Here is an 18,866-nt window from a genome sequence, read left to right on the forward strand (position 1 = left end):
AACCACTTAAAAGCTGACAAGTCAAGCAGATGACGTTGCCTGAAGAGGTCCAGCGAGCGACGAACTCCAACGCCCCCATGTACTTGACAACTGCTAAAATGGTGTCTGCTGTACGTATGGCAATAGCAAAGTTCATCGCACAGCGAACAACCATCCACATGCCTGGTTTTGTGACGGCATTGCCATATGGATACAGGAAGGAAAATGTCAGTTCATCCCACCCACCACCATGCCGATGTACAGATCCCAAAAGGGAGGTAACTTTAGGTTGCACGTCTTTTTCAATCTTCTTTAAATAAAAGAGAAGTTCAGGGATACAAGCAGTAGCCAACAAGCATTGCAGTATTTCTGTCCAAGGGGTTGGAGCTGGCTCAGGTCTGCAGGAAGCCAAACCTGGGTCTGTACCCTGGAAGGAACATTCTCCAACCCAGAATCTTCGGAGGTCAGTTGTAGGAGCCAGAACCTGAAATGTTGTAGGCAGAAAATCCTGCTGTAGTGACGATGGAAAAACACGAATCAAGATCGCTGTTCTACCTAGCTCAGTATTCTTGATGGTGGCAGGCACTAGCTTTGACATTTAAAGCCCTAAACGGCCTTGCCCTTTTATACCCAAAGGAGCACCTCCACTTCCATCGTCCAGCTCTGAGGGCCGTCTGGTGGTTCCCTCCCTGCGAGAAGTGAGGTTACAGGGAAACAGGGAGAGGGCCTTCTCAGTGGTGGCACCCGCCCTGTGGAACGCCCTCCCGTCAGATGGTAAGGAAATAAAGAACTATCTGACTTTTAGAATACATCTGAAGGCTGTCCTGTTTAGGGAAGCTTTAAATGGCCGAGGTTGTATCGTGTTTTTAATATTTTGTTGGGGAGTGCATGGGGAGAAAAGAGAGAAGGAAAGACTCATTGCACAGCTGAAGGTCCTTGTGCTAAGAGAATGACTGTGATGAATATTGCCTAGTATATTTATGGAATACAAAATGTACAAAGCTGCTTTCGTTTTTGAAAACTAAGCTTTTGCAAGCCGGGAAAAATCGGAGAGTTGGTTACAGAAACCACCCACACTGTAGTAAACAAAAGGAAGTTTTTATTATCTCGACTTAATCTGTTATTCTTACTGTCAGCATCAATCCAGAAAGAAAAGGAACTGTATTTTTAAAAAATCTGCAACACCTGTTTACTGCCAAGTGACAGGGAGAAACATACAAAGCACAGTCTTGGTTTCAAACTGGTGCCAGCTCTTGGGGTGGGGGTGGGGGAGAGACCCCAATCAGTGCCTGTCTCCAGCCTTGACAGATCGTGGTATTAAGTAAATCTGGGTATTGTAAACAACTTCAAAGCAATGATGTGCCTACAAAATCAGCCACATGAATCCATGTATCATTTACAAAATAAGTAAGACATTTTCTCCAGTTTTTGAAGATCCATAGCTTCAGATTCCAGACTTTCATTTTTATATCCATGGATTTCAGGGAACTGAAAGTTTGCAGAGATCGAAACAAACTACCTTGTGTCTTGATGTGATACGCAGTGCTAAAGTTAGCTAGCAGTTTCCAGTTTTCAGTTCCTCATCTGGACCAAAGTTCGAAAAACAACTCATTCAGAAGAGGAACTAAAGGGAATGAGCGAATTAGCTATGATCAGAGTAGATCCAGTAAAATCAACAGGCTTAAGTAATTTCAGTGGGTCTACTTTTCAGTAAGATTTAGTTGGGGATCACCCAATATGCCCCAAGACCTCAAAATAATGGTTGCACAACCAAAAATCATAGACTTCCATGACTGCTAAGACTCCCCTTCAAGATCCACAATAAATGTCTCTAGTCATAACAGTCATGTTTGCACAATGCTCATAAATGCACAATGGCCTCTGATAACAAATAAGGAACTGGGTGTGTGCACCCCCAAATCATGGGAACCATGTATTCAACTTGTAATATTTCCAAACAGAGACCAGTTCCCTTCCCACCTGCAGAAAATGGATGCAATCGGAAGCGGGCAAGAATAGTCAGGGATGATTGGAGGCCACAGGCTAGTCCCCAGCCCCACGCCAAAAATAAGAGAGATGCTGTGTGTGTCCAGTTCATTCATTGAAGAAGAGGCCTTGTCTGACAAATATCAAGTTTCACAGAACTGAAGAAGTGCAGAAGGGAACTTTCTAATCTTGCCATTCTCAGTTTGTCCCTTATGCCTCTTTTAGCAGGCTTATCTCCCTCTTCCTCCACTCCCTGTGACTTCAGGCATCGTTTTAAGAAAATTCCATCTATAGCAAAATATAATTTGGGCTGTTGGGATCTGGAGAGAAATGTCTGAACAAGCCTGTCATAAGCAGCTTCAGACAAAAGAACGATACCTTTTAATTTGCTTGGCAGGCTTCTCGTATCGAGGCACCAATCCTGTGCCAACTTTGCTGGAAGTTGGGGTCCCCACTGACACGGAGAGGATATTTTCCGAGTAAACAAGGCCACGGCTGTCGAGCTGTACATGTCAAATACCTGCAAGGAACTCACTCCCCCCCAAAAAAGTGTTGCAACTTTTCAAAAGGTCAACTCTCTACAAGTGGGAAACTGCAGCACCCTAAAGACCCAACTAATTTATTATGGCATAAGCTTCCGTGCGTGATGGAGCAAACCTTAGTCCACAAAACATTATGCCATAATAAATTAAGTCTTCAAGGTGCTGCAGGACTTGTTTTCCCCCTGAAACGGGCTAAGGCAGGTACCCTTCTGGAATCACTTTCAGGTAGAGGCCTCCTCACTCCCCATTGCAGCCACCTCTTTACAAAGACGTCCGTTTTTTGTTGCTCTTGAAAGCGTGCTGGTGAACTCTCAGCCGCTGATGAACAGAGGAAGCAGTCTTCATCGAAGTCTTCTTTCCAAAGGCTTTCCCCACGGCTCCAGGTTTCCATAGCAACAACTGCGCATCCTCTCCACCGGTCAGCAAAGAATCATCTGCCACGTTCCAGCAGAAAGAGCGGACGGGAGCAGAGTGCCCCTCCTGAAGGACTCCTACAGAACTCAGGCCACCAACCCCACAGTCCAGGAGGCAGATGTTTCCTGCTGACGTTCCCCCAACAACAACCAACTTGTCCATCGTTTCATGGTACAAGCCACCGATTAAGTAGTCCACCTTGGTGCTTTGTCCACTTCCTGCTTCTCGGGCGTCTGAAACATGCAGCAATGTGACTGGCTCCTCGGTCTCCAGCTGGGCGAGATCCCACCGACAAAACCCTTCGTCGTGCGTCGTGCAATAGACCTGCCGGTAATCTTTCCCGGACCACCCGATGGAACTGACCGACGAGTCGGAGTTGCAGGTAGCAACCAGCGCATCTTCTTCGCTGTCCTTGTTGATGTCAAACACGTTCACCAGCCCGTCGGTTGACCCAGAAACTACCAGGTTCTGTTTGGTGGGGTGAAAACGAATTTTGGTGATGTCATCGTTGTGGGTCTCCGAGTAGAAGCCCAGAGGCTCGTTGCTGGAAGCTACACTACTCGCGCAGCTGCGAGCATCCCAGAAGGCCATGAAAACATCGTCCCCCACTTTTTCCGTTCCAGCGCAGATTATGAGGTCGTTGCAGCTTATGTCAAAGCTAATGAAGACATTTGAAAGGGAGCCACGGAACAACTGCGTCGGCCCTGCGGTCGCCAAGCGCGTATCCCAACATTTCACTGTTCCGTCGCTGCAAGCGGAGAACAACACACTTTCACACGCGTGTGCGAATCGGACGCCGCTGAGCAGCCCGGGACGACTGCTATATTCCCGCAGCAAAGTGAGCGCCTCTCTGTCGTAAACCCTGATTGATTTATCGGAACACGAAACGGCCACCAACTGGCTCCCTGCGCCTCTTGAAATATCCAAGTCCAACAGATAAGTGGGGTCTTTTGCCAGTGCACACCGTTTTGCTATTTGGAGGCTGGAAAACTGCTCCTTGATATTCTCCATAGCAACTGCGACTAAAACTGCATCCTCAAGAAGGTAGAGATCTGGAAAATAGAAATAAGACCAAATGAAATAAGGTCTCCACTGTTAATCCTTTCCAGAGCACTTTTCGGCACAAGAAAGGTTCCGCTAGTGGTTTAAATCAAGGGTAGTCAGTGTATTTATGCTTGAGAGCTGTTCTTACTGTCCTGACAGTGGTTTGGGGGATGGAAGGAGCATCGCGCTCTGGAAACTGACCTTTTCAAGTGCCATAATAAAGTTGGAGTATGTCCTCTGAGGCACAGCCAGGGCGTTACAAACAAAACCCAACAGAGATAGATATCAACACTTTCAAGCATGCCATTTCTCATTTTCCCCCCCTTATGCTTAAGGTTTGGGGCAAACTTTAACCAGAGCCTGAATGCAATTATCAAGAGCCTTTTTGGGCCAGGTGAAATTGGCCATTCCTAGTTTACAAGTCAGTGTAGAACTAAATGTTCCTAAAGGCCAGTTTTAAAACACTGCTAAGACCCAGCTAAGGGACGCGGGTGGCGCTGTGGGTAAAACCTCAGCGCCTAGGACTTGCCAATTGTCAGGTCGGCGGTTCGAATCCCCGCGGCAGGGTGCGCTCCCGTTGCTCGGTCCCAGCACCTGCCAACCTATCAGTTCAAAAGCACCTCGGGTGCTAGTAGATAAATAGGGACCGCTTACTAGCGGGAAGGTAAACGGCGTTTCCGTGTGCTGCGCTGGCTGGCCAGATGCAGCTTGTCACGCTGGCCACATGACCCGGAAGTGTCTTCGGACAGCGCTGGCCCCCGGCCTCTTAAGCGAGATGGGCGCGCAACCCCAGAGTCGGACATGACTGGCCCGTACAGGCAGGGGTACCTTTACCTTTACCTTTAAGACCCAGCTAAGAATAAAACCAATTCAACACAATACAACCCAAATCATCATCAGCATAACATCGCCACTCAATAAAAGATAATGTACTACTAGCAAACCACGCAGGCAAAGACAAACCAACTGACATCATTGTGATGTCAGGTGACTGACAGGTGGGTAGCCCCACCTGCCCGTCCCTAAGGCATCTCCAGCCAAATGTTCCTCCAGTTTCCATTCAGAAGAAAAAGAAGCCATCAGACATTTGAGGAGCATTTCCCTGGACTTCCTCAAGAGACATTGTGGAGATCTGGAAGGAGAACAGACCTGGAGTTCTTCCAGGGTACTATTGTATAAATCTGCATTTACGTTTCTTAAAATAATAATAAAAAAAGTCATTTCCACATTTTCTGGGGCAATGTTTACATGTCCTTGCTGTCGGAGGGCACCGCCTTCCAGAGGAAAGGGCAGCATCCCACACAATGGGGTAATAACCAGCGAGGGTGTATTTTTGTCGACTGCCACATCTCATTAAGTCGCGCCGCGGACATGTGGCAAAATGTCAGCTGGTGAAAACGGAATCCTACCTCTCGTTAGGAATGCCCGGCTGAAGGTTAAACAAACAAGCCAGGCAGAGAGTCCAGGGTGTAGCCAGAGGCTCTTCCTCTTCGGAAGAGGAAGCCGCTGTGAGACTTTGATGGGAAGAGTTTCAATAGGAGGCAGGAGAAGGCACTCCCCCCCCCCTTCTACCCACTGGGTCACATTTACGGGAGAAGTAGGGAAGTCGTGATCTTCCATGCACAATGGGAAATTAAGAGCTGGGAGGCAGCCAGATGCAGACATTGTCAGGGCAGAAGCCTGCAAATGCAAGATCTAGTCTGTGGCTGCTGTTTTCACCTATTAATTCCAAGGCAATTAATCCCAGGGTTGTTAATAGCTCGACTCTCCTTTTGCCTGCATTCCCCCCCACCCTTTCATATATATCAAGTTTTTCTGGGCAAAACGCAGTTTCTGGATGTTATGAGAGAGGGAGTGGGTGGCAGTGTCAGGGAAAGAATACATGGCAAAGAGAGATCTACAGTGGCTCCCAGTACGTTTCCGAGCACAATTTAAAGTTACAGATAGGTAGCCGTGTTGGTCTGCCATAGTCAAAACAAAAAAAATTCCTTCCAGTAGCACCTTAAAGACCAACTAAGTTAGTTCTTGGTATGAGCTTTCGTGTGCATGCACACTTCTTCAGATACACTGAAACAGAAGTTTCCAGACCCTTCTATATAGTGAGAAGGTGGGGAGGGGTATTACTCAGAAGGGTGGTGGGAATGGGTGATTGGCAGATAGCTGTGATGAGCCTGTTGACGACTCTTAACGACTGCAATAGGTCTTACAGAAAAAAGCAAGGGGTGAGAAGGTGAAAAATGGCTTTGTCATGTATAATGAGATAAGAATCCAAGGTCTTTGTTCAGACCAGGTCTCTCCATGGTTTTACGTTTGGTGATAAGTTGCAATTCAGCTGCTTCTCTTTCCAGTCTATTTCTGAAATTCCTTTGTAGTAAAACAGCTACTTTGAGATCTTGTATAGAATGTCCTGGGAGATTGAAGTGTTCTCCTACTGGTTTCTCTGTCTTGTGATTCCTGATGTCCGATTTATGTCCGTTTATTCTTTGGCGTAAGGTCTGGCCTGTTTGTCCAATATAGAGAGCTGAAGGACACTGTTGGCATTTGATGGCTGTTTTACTACAAAGGAAAGTAGCTGTTTTACTACAAAGGAATTTCAGAAATAGACTGGAAAGAGAAGCTGCTGAATCTGCAAGTTGCTGAAGCTGCAACTTATCACCAAACTTAAAACCATGGAGAAACCTGGTCTGAACAAAGACCTTGGATTCTTATCTCATTATACATGGCAAAGCCATTTTTCACCTTCTCACCCCTTGCTTTTTTCTGTAAGACCTATTGCAGTCGTTAAGAGTCGTCAACAGGCTCATCACAGCTATCTGCCAATCACCCATTCCCACCACTCTTCTGAGTAATACCCCTCCCTACCTTCTCACTATATAGAAGGGTCTGGAAACTTCTGTTTCAGTGTATCTGAAGAAGTGTGCATGCACACGAAAGCTCATACCAAGAACTGACTTAGTTGGTCTTTAAGGTGCTACTGGAAGGATTTTTTTTGTTTTGACAATTTAAAGTGTTGGTGCTGACCTTTAAAGCCCTAAATGGCCTCAAAGGCCCAGTATACCTGAAGGAGCGTCTTGACCCCCATTGTTCAGCCCAGATACTGAGATCCAGCACCGAGGGCCTTCTGGCAGTTCCCTCATTGCGAGAAGCATGCCGAGCATGGCCAATGGGCATGGATGATGGAAGTTGTAGTACAACAATACCGGCTTAAATACTGCTTTTCACGCATCCCTCTGCTTTCCCCCCTTTGTTTTAATCAGACTATCATCGAATCAGGAGGGAACTCAAAGGTCATCCATCACAAGATTAAGGAAGGCACATGCAGCACCCAAGCATGGGATCAAAGCGTCTCTCTGCCACAGAGAGAGCCATGTTCAGAGGTCAACAAATTTGGGGTTGCCTTAGTGACCAACAAAAGCTTTGTCTTCGCCAGCACATGCCCCTGCTTCTCCCTGATCTCACACTACGTCCCTGAAACAGAGTTGTTCCGCCTGGCCTTTGGCTTGGAAACCACTTGATCCCCTCCCCCTTTCCTTTTTCCTTCTGTGATGGAACTCCTATTTGGGGACTTCCCTGGCGTTTTTCTGGCCCACATAGGACCAGTCTGGATAGTTGGTCCTGGTGAAGTTTTGACGTTTTCATCCCCAAAAAGTTTTTGATTTGAGTTTCTACTGAAATGAGGCTGCATTTTAATGTTGTATTTTAATCTTGTTTTTAAGTTGTATTTTAATCAATTGTTTTTATACCTGGCGTTAGCCGCCCTGAGCCTGGTCTTGACTGGGGAGGGCGGGGTATAAATAAAAATTATTATTACAGTGGTACCTCGGGTTACATACGCTTCAGGTTACATACGCTTCAGGTTACAGATTCCGCTAACCCAGAAATTGTGCTTCAGGTTAAGAAATTTGCTTCAGGATGAGAACAGAAATCATGCTCTGGCGGCATGGCAGCAGCAGGAGGCCCCATTAGGTAAAGTGGTGCTTCAGGTTAAGAACAGTTTCAGGTTAAGTACGGACCTCCGGAACGAATTAAGTATTTAACCCGAGGTACCACTGTATTATTATTATTATTATTATTATTATTATTATTATTATTATGTCCCTGAAACAGCCTCCTTGTTTTCTTCCTCCAGCCTGGAGCAACAGTGACCTGGAAGGGACAGAAACAAGCCCCCAAGCACTCACTTAAGCCAAAGAAAGGCAACAGAAGCTTGCGCTAGATCTCTGCTTGCGTCTTACAGAGATCTACGACCAACTTCCAGACTTCCACCCAAGTTTGGGGCTAGGACCACCAGCTTGTCTCTCTCACCACAGCCCAGCTGAACTCCCACCATGGTAGAGAAGCCAAGCTGACAAACCATGGCCAGGTCTCTTGTCTTGCAGAGGGGACACCCCCTTCCACTCTGTTGCCTCTCCTGAAGTCACTATGAAATAAATAAACAAGCTATCCTCCACCTAGCCTTGCCTCCAAACTCTCCTAACAAATATGGTTTGCTAAACTGCTCCAAGCCATAGTTTCAAAGAAACTATGGTTTGTATGGATGGACATGACATGTGAAACCGTGGTTGGGAGGTAAAATTTGCTCCAAAGAGATGCAAAGCTTAGCTTCCAGTTTGCAAACCACGGTTCACAGGGAGAAGATGATGCACCAGGGTGAAGACCTCAAAAAGTTGTACCAGGTGACTAGAAGAATTAATTGGAACTCAATATTGAATTACTGATCGCAAAGTAGTATTTGAAATACCATTTTCTCCAAGAGTATATTGGAGGTGATAAAGGACTATAAAACCTTCCATGGCAGGCTTGAAATATTGGTCTGCATAACTTTTAATGCTACTGGAATATAGTTATAGATGTTCAGTCATTGACACACAAGTTATAAACAACATTTCTTAGGCTAAAGAGAGATCCGTGAGTCATTTAAATCCTACAAGGTTTTCAAAAATAGACCGGTGATTCATGAATTACATTCTTCTACCTCCCAGAGAATCTTTTGGCAACAATGCGGTTTTCACAATGGTTGCTGTCTCCCGAGAGCAAGGCCGCTGCGGCAAGTACCGTATTTTTCCCTCTATAACACGCAGATTTTTTCTCCTAAAAAGTAAGGGGAAATGTCTATGCGTGTTATGGAGCGAATGTGTGGTCCCTGGAGCCAACTGGCCCGAGTGCATCACACATTTTCTTCGAGGGTCGTCTTCGTTGCGGTCAGCAGAAGCCAGGGAAGTGCTTGCTAGGAGGTTTGGCCACTCTGCAGCCCGACTGCGTGTTTGCTAGTGTGTGTGCTTTGTGAGTGTGTGGTTGCCTGTGTGTTTGTTCGCTAGCGTGGGTGCTTGGAGGGAGTGAGAGAGTGACGGACTGCTGCATCTTCTCCTGCAATTTGCCTTTTAAAAAATTGGAAGCAGCGGGGCAGTAAAAACCACCTCCAAAGCCCCATTTTTCCCTTCTAAGGCTGCAGGTCGGCTTTGGGAGCCCTGAACCCCTGCCTTGTTCTTGAGGGATCTTTGAGGTTTTCCCTTTAGCTTTAACCCAGCCCCCTTATTTTACCAGTTTATCTTCATTCTCCGTCTGCTAAACTGATTGCGGGCAGCCGAGAGAGAAAACTGTTGCTTTCCTGCATTCTGCCTCAGGGTCTTACTGCCCACCCTCTTCTCTTTCGTTACGAGGGAAAAGCAGAGCGTCCTTCCTTCTAACTCCTCTCCGTGTTCCTGTGCTGCTGATGCTGCGTCTAGAGACTCGCAGGCAACATGCAGATTGGGGGGGGGGGGGGAGAGAGAGAGAGAGAGAGAGAGAGAGAGAGAGAGAGAAAGAGAAAGAGAGAGCGCTGGCTGGCTGGCTGGCTGGCTTGGGGAACTTTTGCCTTTCTTTCCCCCCTCCGGTAAAACCCCTCTCCTGCATTCTTAGCCAGCTGCTTCTCCGCACACCCCTCTCAGTGCTCCTTGTCCCTTCTATGTTTTTCCTTCCCTCCCCACTTAAAATGTGGTTACAAAGCACGGATCCACATGGATCCTCAGGATTTTTGCATTGGGTCACCCCAAATTCAACATCAGATCACATAGCAATGATCTGATGCAAAAACAGGGCTGCAATGGTGCAAAAACATGGTTACAAAGCATGGATCCTCAGGATCTTTGCATTGGGTCACCCCAAATTCAACATCAGATCACATAGCAATGATCTGATGCAAAAACAGGGCTGCAATGGTGCAAAAACATGGTTACAAAGCATGGATCCTCAGGATCTTTGCATTGGGTCACCCCAAATTCAACATCAGATCACATAGCAATGATCTGATGCAAAAACAGGGCTGTAATGGTGCAAAAACATGGTTACAAAGCATGGATCCTCAGGATCTTTGCATTGGGTCACCCCAAATTCAACATCAGATCACATAGCATGTCCATGGCTACAGCCTGCACCAAAAAAATCACGCACCCACTGTTGCCTGGGGCTGCAATGGTGCAAAAACGTGGTTACAAAGCACAGATCCACATGGATTCTCAGGATTTTTGCATTGAGCTACCCCAAACTCACCGTCAAATCACATGTCTGTGGCCACAGCATGAAGCACAAAAATGATACATCCACTGTTTCATTCAGAATTTTTTTTCTTGCTTTCCTCCTCTAGAAACTATGTGCGTGTTATGGTCAGGTGCGTGTTATCGAGCGAAAAATACGGTAACCACTGGAAAGCAAACCCCGGTAGAAGAAGATTGGAAGAAATTCAAGACCTACGTACAGAAACATTGTAAATTGTATGAATGTTAAGAAGGATGCTAGATTATAAATAACTTGGCACCATTAAGTTAGGTGAAGTGATATACGAAGATAAGTCAAATTTAAGAAAAGACAAATTTTGGATAAATTATTAGGCTAAATTTAAACTTTTAAGGTTTGAATAAATGATATCGAAAATTTGAGACACAACATTGGAAAACTAGATAATAAGAATGGGAATAAGGTGATAAATTGCTGGTTAGATATTTATAAATTAGGAACGCAGGAGCGGGAGATGCGAGGGAGTCCAAAGAAGTTAAGAAAATATGTCATGATATGTGTTATCTTGTTTCTTTATTTGTATTGTAATTTATAAAAAAAACCCTTCAATAAATATTTATAAAAAAGAAAGAAAGCAAACCCCACGCAAAGAAGTGCTGTTGTCAAATCTATGCCAAGCAAGGCTTGCGTCTACCTGCATCGAAGCACCAAGACCACACAATCTCTTTGCTTTCTTTCTCCTGCTGTCTCTCACACTCCCTCACCATCAGGTGGCTCAGAACTGCTGCTTTAAAAAAGCCTCTTCCCTGTTTCTACTGATACCACTTCGTCCTGGCTTTTTAGAGTCTGCCCTGGGCATCTCACTATTTTTGGCGCATCATTTCCAAGTTTCTAGTCCTTAAGGGCTCTCCCACCCTACTAATGACACCCATGTATCGCATAGGAGCACGGGAACCCGGTGCAAAGTCAAGCCATTAGTTCACCAAGTTCAGTGTTGTCTACCATGTTGAGAAGCATGGGTTTCAGACAGGGATTTCCGTCCCGTCCCCACAACTGGAGGCGCTGGGAATCAAACCTAGGACCTTCTGCATGGAAAGCAGATGTTCTACCCCTAAGCTACAGCCCATCTTCAGGTGCAGAGACAAGCCAATGCGTCTGGAGGGGGTAGAACAAGGCATGCCAGCTTGCTCTGCCTCTGAAGGATGCTTTTATCCCTAGGTAACAGGACCAGTGGGACGCAGGTGGCGCTGTGGGTTAAAGCCTCAGCGCCTAGGACTTGCCGATTGAAAGGTCGGTGGTTCGAATCCCTGCAGCGGGGTGCGCTCCCGCTGCTCGGTCCCAGCGCCTGCCAACCTAGCAGTTCGAAAGCACCTCCGGGTGCAAGTAGATAAATAGGGACCGCTTACCAGCGGGAAGGTCAACGGCGTTTCTGTGTGCGGCTCTGGCTCACCAGAGCAGCGATGTCACGCTGGCCACGTGACCCGGAAGTGTCTCCGGACAGCGCTGGCCCCTGGCCTCTTAAGTGAGATGGGCGCACAACCCCAGAGTCTGTCAAGACTGGCCCGTACGGGCAGGGGTACCTTTACCTTTACTTAACAAGACCAGTGGTCAGGGGTGATGGGAATCGTAGTCCAAAACAGCTGGAGGGCTGGAGGTTGGGGATGCCTGTTCAAGCAGCACCGCGGAGGTGCCTGTGATATCGGATGCCTCTAATCAGGCACCTCCTCAAGAGTCGCCGTTCAGGAGCTTCTGCCTAGGGAGGCACCAGTAAGTTAAAGACCTCCATCCGCAAGGAAATGGAGACACCGACACAGGGAGACCTCACAGGCCCAGCCCACTCGCTGCTCCTTTCCACTCTCAAAGTCAGCAGTTGGAAGGAGCAGCACAGGGCGGCTTCACAAAGCAATGCTGGGAGGGAGAAGCTTTGTATCCCACATCAACTGATGTCATGGACCAGCTGGATGCAGAGAAATGGTGGGAGGCACCAGCTGGGGGGGCCCCCAAGGGAAGATGGGAATTGGTGGTGGGTCAGAGGGAAGAGGCAGATAGGAGGAGGAGGTGTGGGAAGCTGAGGAGGTAACAGGGTTTAGTGAGCCGAGAGAGTCTGTGGCAGAGAGGATTTCAGAAACAGAGGCAGAAGCAGGAGAAGAAGAAGAGAAGAGAGATAATAAGAGTTTGGATTTGATATCCCGCTTTATCACTACCTGAAGAAGTCTCAAAGCAGCTAACATTCTCCTTTCCCTTCCTCCCCCACAACAAACACTCTGTGAGGTGAGTGGGGCTGAGAGACTTCAGAGAAGTGTGACTGGCCCAAAGTCACCCAGCAGCTGCATGTGGAGGAGTGGGGAAGCGAACCCAGTTCACCAGATTACGAGTCCACCGCTCTTAACCACTACACCACACTGGAGGGTGGAAGGAGGGAGGCCAAGAGGCAGAGATGAGTCCACCTGGGGAAGAGTCACAGGTGTCTCCTCCTCCTGCTGTGACAAGCTCCCTGCCCCGCTTGTCGCCCAGAACCAGAAGAGGCATGAAAAGGGCAGGGGAGAGGTTGGCTGCATGCAGGCGCAGTCTCTGATTGACTGGGAAAAGTCCTGGAGAGGAGGGGACTCAGGCAGCTGTGGGAAGGCGGGACAAGACCTACCAGAGATTATACTCATTAGGCCTGATGCCCTGACAAGTCTGTGCATATCATGTTTGGGCTGGTAAAGAGTTAACACAAACCAGCACAGTGTGATTTACTGCCAGTTTGCTCCTGACGGCTGCTGGGCAGAAGAGAGCGCATCTTGCCCACCCACACTTGATGTCATGGGGCCTGGCTTCTTCAAAACAGCCTCAAAGACGAATCAAGAGGTCTTGACAGACTACCTTTGGCCTGTAGGCTAGAGCAGTGTTTCCCAACCTTGGGCCTCCAGCTGTTTTTGAACTACAATTCCCATCATCCCTGACCACTGGTCTTGCTAGCTAGGGATGATGGGAGTTGTAGTCCAAAAACAGCTGGAGGCCCAAGGTTGGGAAACACTGGGCTAGAGTTTTCCCCCACCTTTGACCTAAGCCATGCATTCAGCAGAATAGGCCACTGTTTTTCCATGGTAGCCCGGAAGGGAAGCCTGAACATCCTGACTACGGAAAAGAATAGTTTGAAGCTTCTAAGTGCTTTGCAAAAATGCAGACGACAAGCATTTCAGCACTGGACTGTTTCAAAGAAAGAGCCACCAAAACAACAGGTAAAACAGTCCCAAGGTTGGAAGCAACAGCTCAAAGCAAACTCCAGAACAAGAAAACAATTCTCATTTAAAAATAAGTCTTGAGTGTGACTCATTTTCTGCATTTAATTATTTCTCTGCCTGGGCCTTCCATCTCTCTTGCGATTCCCACACTAATGCACATGTGTTATTTTAGAAGCCAGGTTTCCAAGGCAATAGGACCTGAAGAAGCAACACAATTGGCAGCCAATTTGCTCGGCACCTCTGGAATCTGTCTTGGGGGAAAGGAAGATCTTTATGCCTTCGAAGAACAGAGCTGTACCCAGAAACAGCTTCCAGCCCGAAGGATAGCTAAGACCAAATGTATCATTAACCGCAGGCCTGCCTTTGTAGGCTGAATTCAAACTCAGAGCGACTCACAAATGAAAATATAAATTGTTCTGATAATGAATCCAGGTGGTGAGCGCTGACCAGCTTGGAGTTCAAATAGGGACTCTGCAAATCTACAGAGAGGCATCAGCATACTTGGGAGGCATGCAGGGAAGTAAACCCAAGGATTGTTGTTGTTGTTTAGTCGTTTAGTCGTGTCCGACTCTTCGTGACCCCATGGACCAGAGCACGCCAGGCACGCCTGTCTTCCACTGCCTCCCGCAGTTTGGTCAGACTCATGCTGGTAGCTTCGAGAACACTGGCCAACCATCTCGTCCTCTGTCGTCCCCTGCTCCTTGTGCCCTCCATCTTTCCCAACATCAGGGTCTTTTCCAGGGAGTCTTCTCTTCTCATGAGGTGGCCAAAGTATTGGAGCCTCAGCTTCAGGATCTGTCCTTCCAGTGAGCACTCAGGGCTGATTTCCTTCAGAATGGATAGGTTTGATCTTCTTGCAGTCCATGGGACTCTCAAGAGTCTCCTCCAGCACCAGAATTCAAAAGCATCAATTCTTCAGTGATCAACCTTCTTTATGATCCAGCTCTCACTTCCAAGGGTTACAGAAGTGCAAAATGAAACCACCCATTTTTAAAACAAAAACAAACATAAGGTGGCAAGAAGCCCAATGAGGACTGAAAATGATTGGTAGTCCTGAAATGTTAAGTGACCATAGGAAAAGAAAAAAGGACGACTGGGGTGTGGACGGAATAGTCTACTGAAAAATAGCCTGGCAAAATTGCAGGGGGTTGGAAGATGACCCGTAGGGTCCCTGCCAATAATTCTATTTTTCTATCCAAAGAACTTTGCATGCACTATCTAGTCACAATTCTTATGTCCCGGCAAGGTAAGTATTATTACCCCCATACTTCTGATGGGCAAACTGAGGCCAGGAGACAGGGCCTTGCAAGGTGAGTATTATTACCCCCATACTTCTGATGGGCAGACTGAGGCCGAGAGACAGGGGCTTGCCCGAAGGCCACCTAATGACTTCCTGGCAGAGGTGTGATTCAGACCAGGGACTTCCTGATTCACAGCTCAGACATTTTAAGCCACCGCTCTGCACCTCCAGGTCTCTAACACCAGCAACAAAAAGTACCAAGCAAAATTTAAAAATGGTCGCAATGATGAAGCTAGACAAACTAAAACAACAGTGAAGACAGAATCCCAAGAAAGGAAACAGCAAAGGCAGACTAAAGGTGATATTCAACATAGCACTATGTTAAACTACAGCATGCTTGTTCCACTGGCAAAACGTTCTGCACTGGGGAACGTTGCTGTGAACTTTGATGCACACAAGACTGTGCAATCGGTTACACGGCAAGCTTCTGCTGGTACAACTGTTCGTTGGCTGTGCAATATTAAAACTCACCCATCCCGCTAGCGCAGGAGGTCTTGAACTAGCAGATGGATGACATTTTGTACAGCCCTATATAACTAACAAGGGCTCTGACTGGGAAAATGCATAAAAGCATGTTTAGGTAAAGGGACCCCTGACCATTAGATCCAGTTGTGACCGACTCTGGGGTTGCGGCGCTCATCTCGCTTTATTGGCCAAGGGAGCCAGCGTACAGCTTCCGGGTCATGTGGCCAGCATGACTAAGCCGCTTCTGGCGAACCAGAGCAGCGCACGGAAACGCCGTTTACCTTCCCGCTAGAGCGGTACCTATTTATCTACTTGCACTTTGACGTGCTTTCGAACCGTTAGGTTGGCAGGAGCAGGGACCGAGAAACGGGAGCTCACCCCGTCGCGGGGATTTGAACCGCCGACCTTCTGATCGGCAGGTCCTAGGCTCTGTGGTTTAACCCACAGCGCCACCTGCATCCCAAAAGACTGTTTAGAAACAAGCAAAAAAGAGAGTGGGGCACAATCAAATAAATCTCTCTTGGGAGATTATTTCTTTATTTAAGCATTGCCACAGATAAAGATTCCCTCTGCTGAAAAAAGGCCTCCAACTTTTTCTGTCTGCAATGCAGTAAGGAGGACCCCAATAACTAAGTAAAAAACTTGAGCTTCTGTGTACAATTCCTGAGATATCCCCAGATCACTTAGGGCTGTAACAGTCAACACACTTGGAATACAACCCCCAAGCCAGCTGGATGGCAACGAAATTGACCAAAAGGAAAAGATATAAATTATAAAATACTTGCTTAAGCAAAAATGTGTATCTTGTGGGTCCTTTGTGACCCTGTATAGAAATGACCATGCTTAATTTTGGATAAGCAGTCGCTGCTGTAAGCAACAATCATTAAGCCCCATTTACGTGCATTCAATATGTGCATTGCACCGAACCCACGAGTGAACATGGCAGAACATGGCAGGAACAGGGGGTTTCCAAGCTTTTCTCATGGTGTTCCAAATATACGTGATTTTACTTAAATGTGTGGTGCCTTGGAACGCAATCCCTGTGTAAATCAGGAGCGATTTGAAAAAGCTCAAGTTTGAATTTTGCCGTTGTCATTTTACTAGTTTAATAATATCTTACCAGTCTTAAGACGTGTCACCACAGACATGGATCTGGGTGATAAGAGCAGACTGAAACCGTTAGGAAGTAACAGATCCGGCTGAAGAGTTTTGGGAGAGATGGCACCACTATATGTATTCTTAATCATTCACAGAAAGTTTTAAGTGCACAAAGCTCTCTATGCTGTCCTCCTGAAAACCCTGTAAAGTATGTTATTTAAGTTCACTTATCAGGAGAGGTAAAGTGACTTCTCTGTGGTTAGAGGCAGCAATGCTTTTGAAAACCAGTTGCTGGAAACCATATATACCTACCCAAATCTTGAGAGTCTCTTCACAAGCTCAGATTCAGGTGCTGGAGCCAATTTAAGCGAGATAGGCAGCTACCAAGGAGAGGGCCTTCTTAGTGGTGACACCCTTGACTGTGGAATGCTGGGCCCAGATAGACTTTCTCTACGTGGCAACTGTGGCCATGTAGGGAGATACTGCAAATCACAGGTGCCATGAACGTGTGTGCACCTGAATGAATGCAATACATCTTAAAGGTAAAGGTAAAGGGACCCCTGACCATTAGGTCCAGTCATGGCTGACTCTGGGGTGCGGCGCTCATCTCGCTCTATAGGCCAAGGGAGCTGGCGTACAGCATGTGACCAGCATGACTAAGCTGCTTCTGGCGAACCAGAACAGCACACGGAAATGCCGCTTACGGTACCTTCCCGCCGGAGCAGTACCTATTTATCTACTTGCACTTTGACGTGTGTTCGAACTGCTAGGTGGGCAGGAGCAGGGACCGAGCAACGGGAGCTCACCCCGTCATGGGGATTCGAGCCACGACCTTCTGATCGGCAAGTCCTAGGCTCTGGTTTAACCCACAGTGCCACCTGCGTCCCTCAATACATCTTAGGACACCTTCAATCATCACTTTTGCCGTCTGCAATTTCACACAAGCTGCTACTCACACCGCTGGGGTAACAGCAGTAGCTGAGGCAATAGGAGCAGGGAGTCTTACACATGAAAGAGAGAGGTGGGGAAAACAGTATATAGCTAAATTATAAAAATAAAAAATCTATATATGTAAAATTATAAAAAATACAAGGGAATTTGGAGGTATTTTTCCCAAGGGGTAGGAGCAAATAACGTGGGGGACCAGGATAGTTTCTGATACACAGAGAAATGGGAGACTAGTGCCTGTACATTTTTCATATTTCCAAGTTGTTATTATTATTCATGTCTCTGTCATGCTGCTTTATATTTTTAAGAGAAAAGGTCAGCACGCTTTACAAAACATTGAAACATCAAATAAGACAAGCCAGAATAAAAACTTACTGAAGAACGTCAAATAGAAAGTTTACCTTCAAAGCAACATAATTAACAGGGAATTAAATACACATTTAACGCAGCAAAGTTAACAACAACAACAAAAATCTAAAACATTTCAAAAGAAAAAAAAAGTTCTACTAAAACGAGAACGTTACTTTCTAAAAAACTAAAACCTGGGAATTTGAGAATTATGGTTTTGGGCAGCAGGAAGGACAACTGAGCCCGCTCCCCGCATGCACACATGGGGAACAACAGAACCAACTGCCTAGTCCCTTTTCACACGTTCAGGCCCGACTTCCCACACCACCGAAGTAATTTCAGGAAGGGATCGTTGTAGAGATACCGTGGTGAGAAATGTTTTTTTAAAAAAAACAAAACAAAACAAAAACCCCAAAGAAGTAGTAATACTAATGATGGTGATGCAAGGCTGGCCCAGGAATTTCTGGAAATTCGTAATGCAAAATTATTTAACTGAGCAGGGAGTATATAACTTTATTTTACTGACCCAACTTAAATAAATAATGTAATTTACCAATGAAAAGAGGGGGGAGAAATTTATGCGGAACAAACAAGCAATAAACAAGGCACGCACAATTCACACGTACCAAACGGAAAGACACGTGTATTACCTGGCGCAGGCGGGTTAAAGAAGAAGCGTCTCCCTTCCCCGCGTGCTCGACTTTTCCTTCCTGCTCCAGCAGCTGCCTCCGCTCAGCGCAGCCCCATTGGCCGGCTGCTCACGACGTAAATACGACAAAAGGCTCCCGAGCTAATATGATTGGTCAAGGCAGCAGCGGGGGCGTGGCTTTCCGAACGCCGCTCCCACACCGGCTATTGAGTTAAGAAAGGCAAGCGCAGCGGACGGTCAGTACTTCCGGGTTACACCAAAACGCCGCCATTTGAGGGGCGCAAGAGTGGAAATGCGTAGAATTTGCTCACCGACGTCCATGTGTGGTATCAGCAGCACGGCAACTCCCGCGCTTTTATTTGTAACTTGCTTTT

General features: G+C 46.8%; 1 protein-coding gene across 3 annotated transcripts; it reads right to left on the reverse strand.

Annotated features, from left to right (window-relative positions):
- Window positions 1-1,058: 1,058 nt before the first annotated feature.
- On the reverse strand, window positions 1,059-18,594 carry WDR89 (WD repeat domain 89). Of its 3 annotated transcripts, none has more exons than XM_083737193.1 (2): window positions 18,494-18,594; window positions 1,059-3,973 (listed from the first exon to the last, which is right to left on the reverse strand). In XM_083737193.1, exon 2 carries the CDS (start codon window positions 3,930-3,932, stop codon window positions 2,769-2,771), a length of 1,164 nt encoding a protein of 387 aa, XP_083593319.1. In that variant the 5' UTR covers window positions 3,933-3,973; window positions 18,494-18,594; the 3' UTR covers window positions 1,059-2,768. The 3 variants fall into 3 exon arrangements, with proteins under 3 accessions (XP_083593319.1, XP_083593320.1, XP_083593321.1); XM_083737194.1 differs by having other exon boundaries at window positions 2,000-3,973; window positions 18,470-18,583; XM_083737195.1 differs by lacking the exon at window positions 18,494-18,594 and adding an exon at window positions 4,978-5,740 and having other exon boundaries at window positions 2,000-3,973.
- Between the last annotated feature and the right edge of the window lie 272 nt (window positions 18,595-18,866).

The sequence above is a fragment of the Podarcis gaigeae genome (genome assembly GCF_964106915.1).
Source record: "Podarcis gaigeae genome assembly, chromosome: 1".
Taxonomy (NCBI): Eukaryota; Metazoa; Chordata; class Lepidosauria; order Squamata; family Lacertidae; genus Podarcis; species Podarcis gaigeae.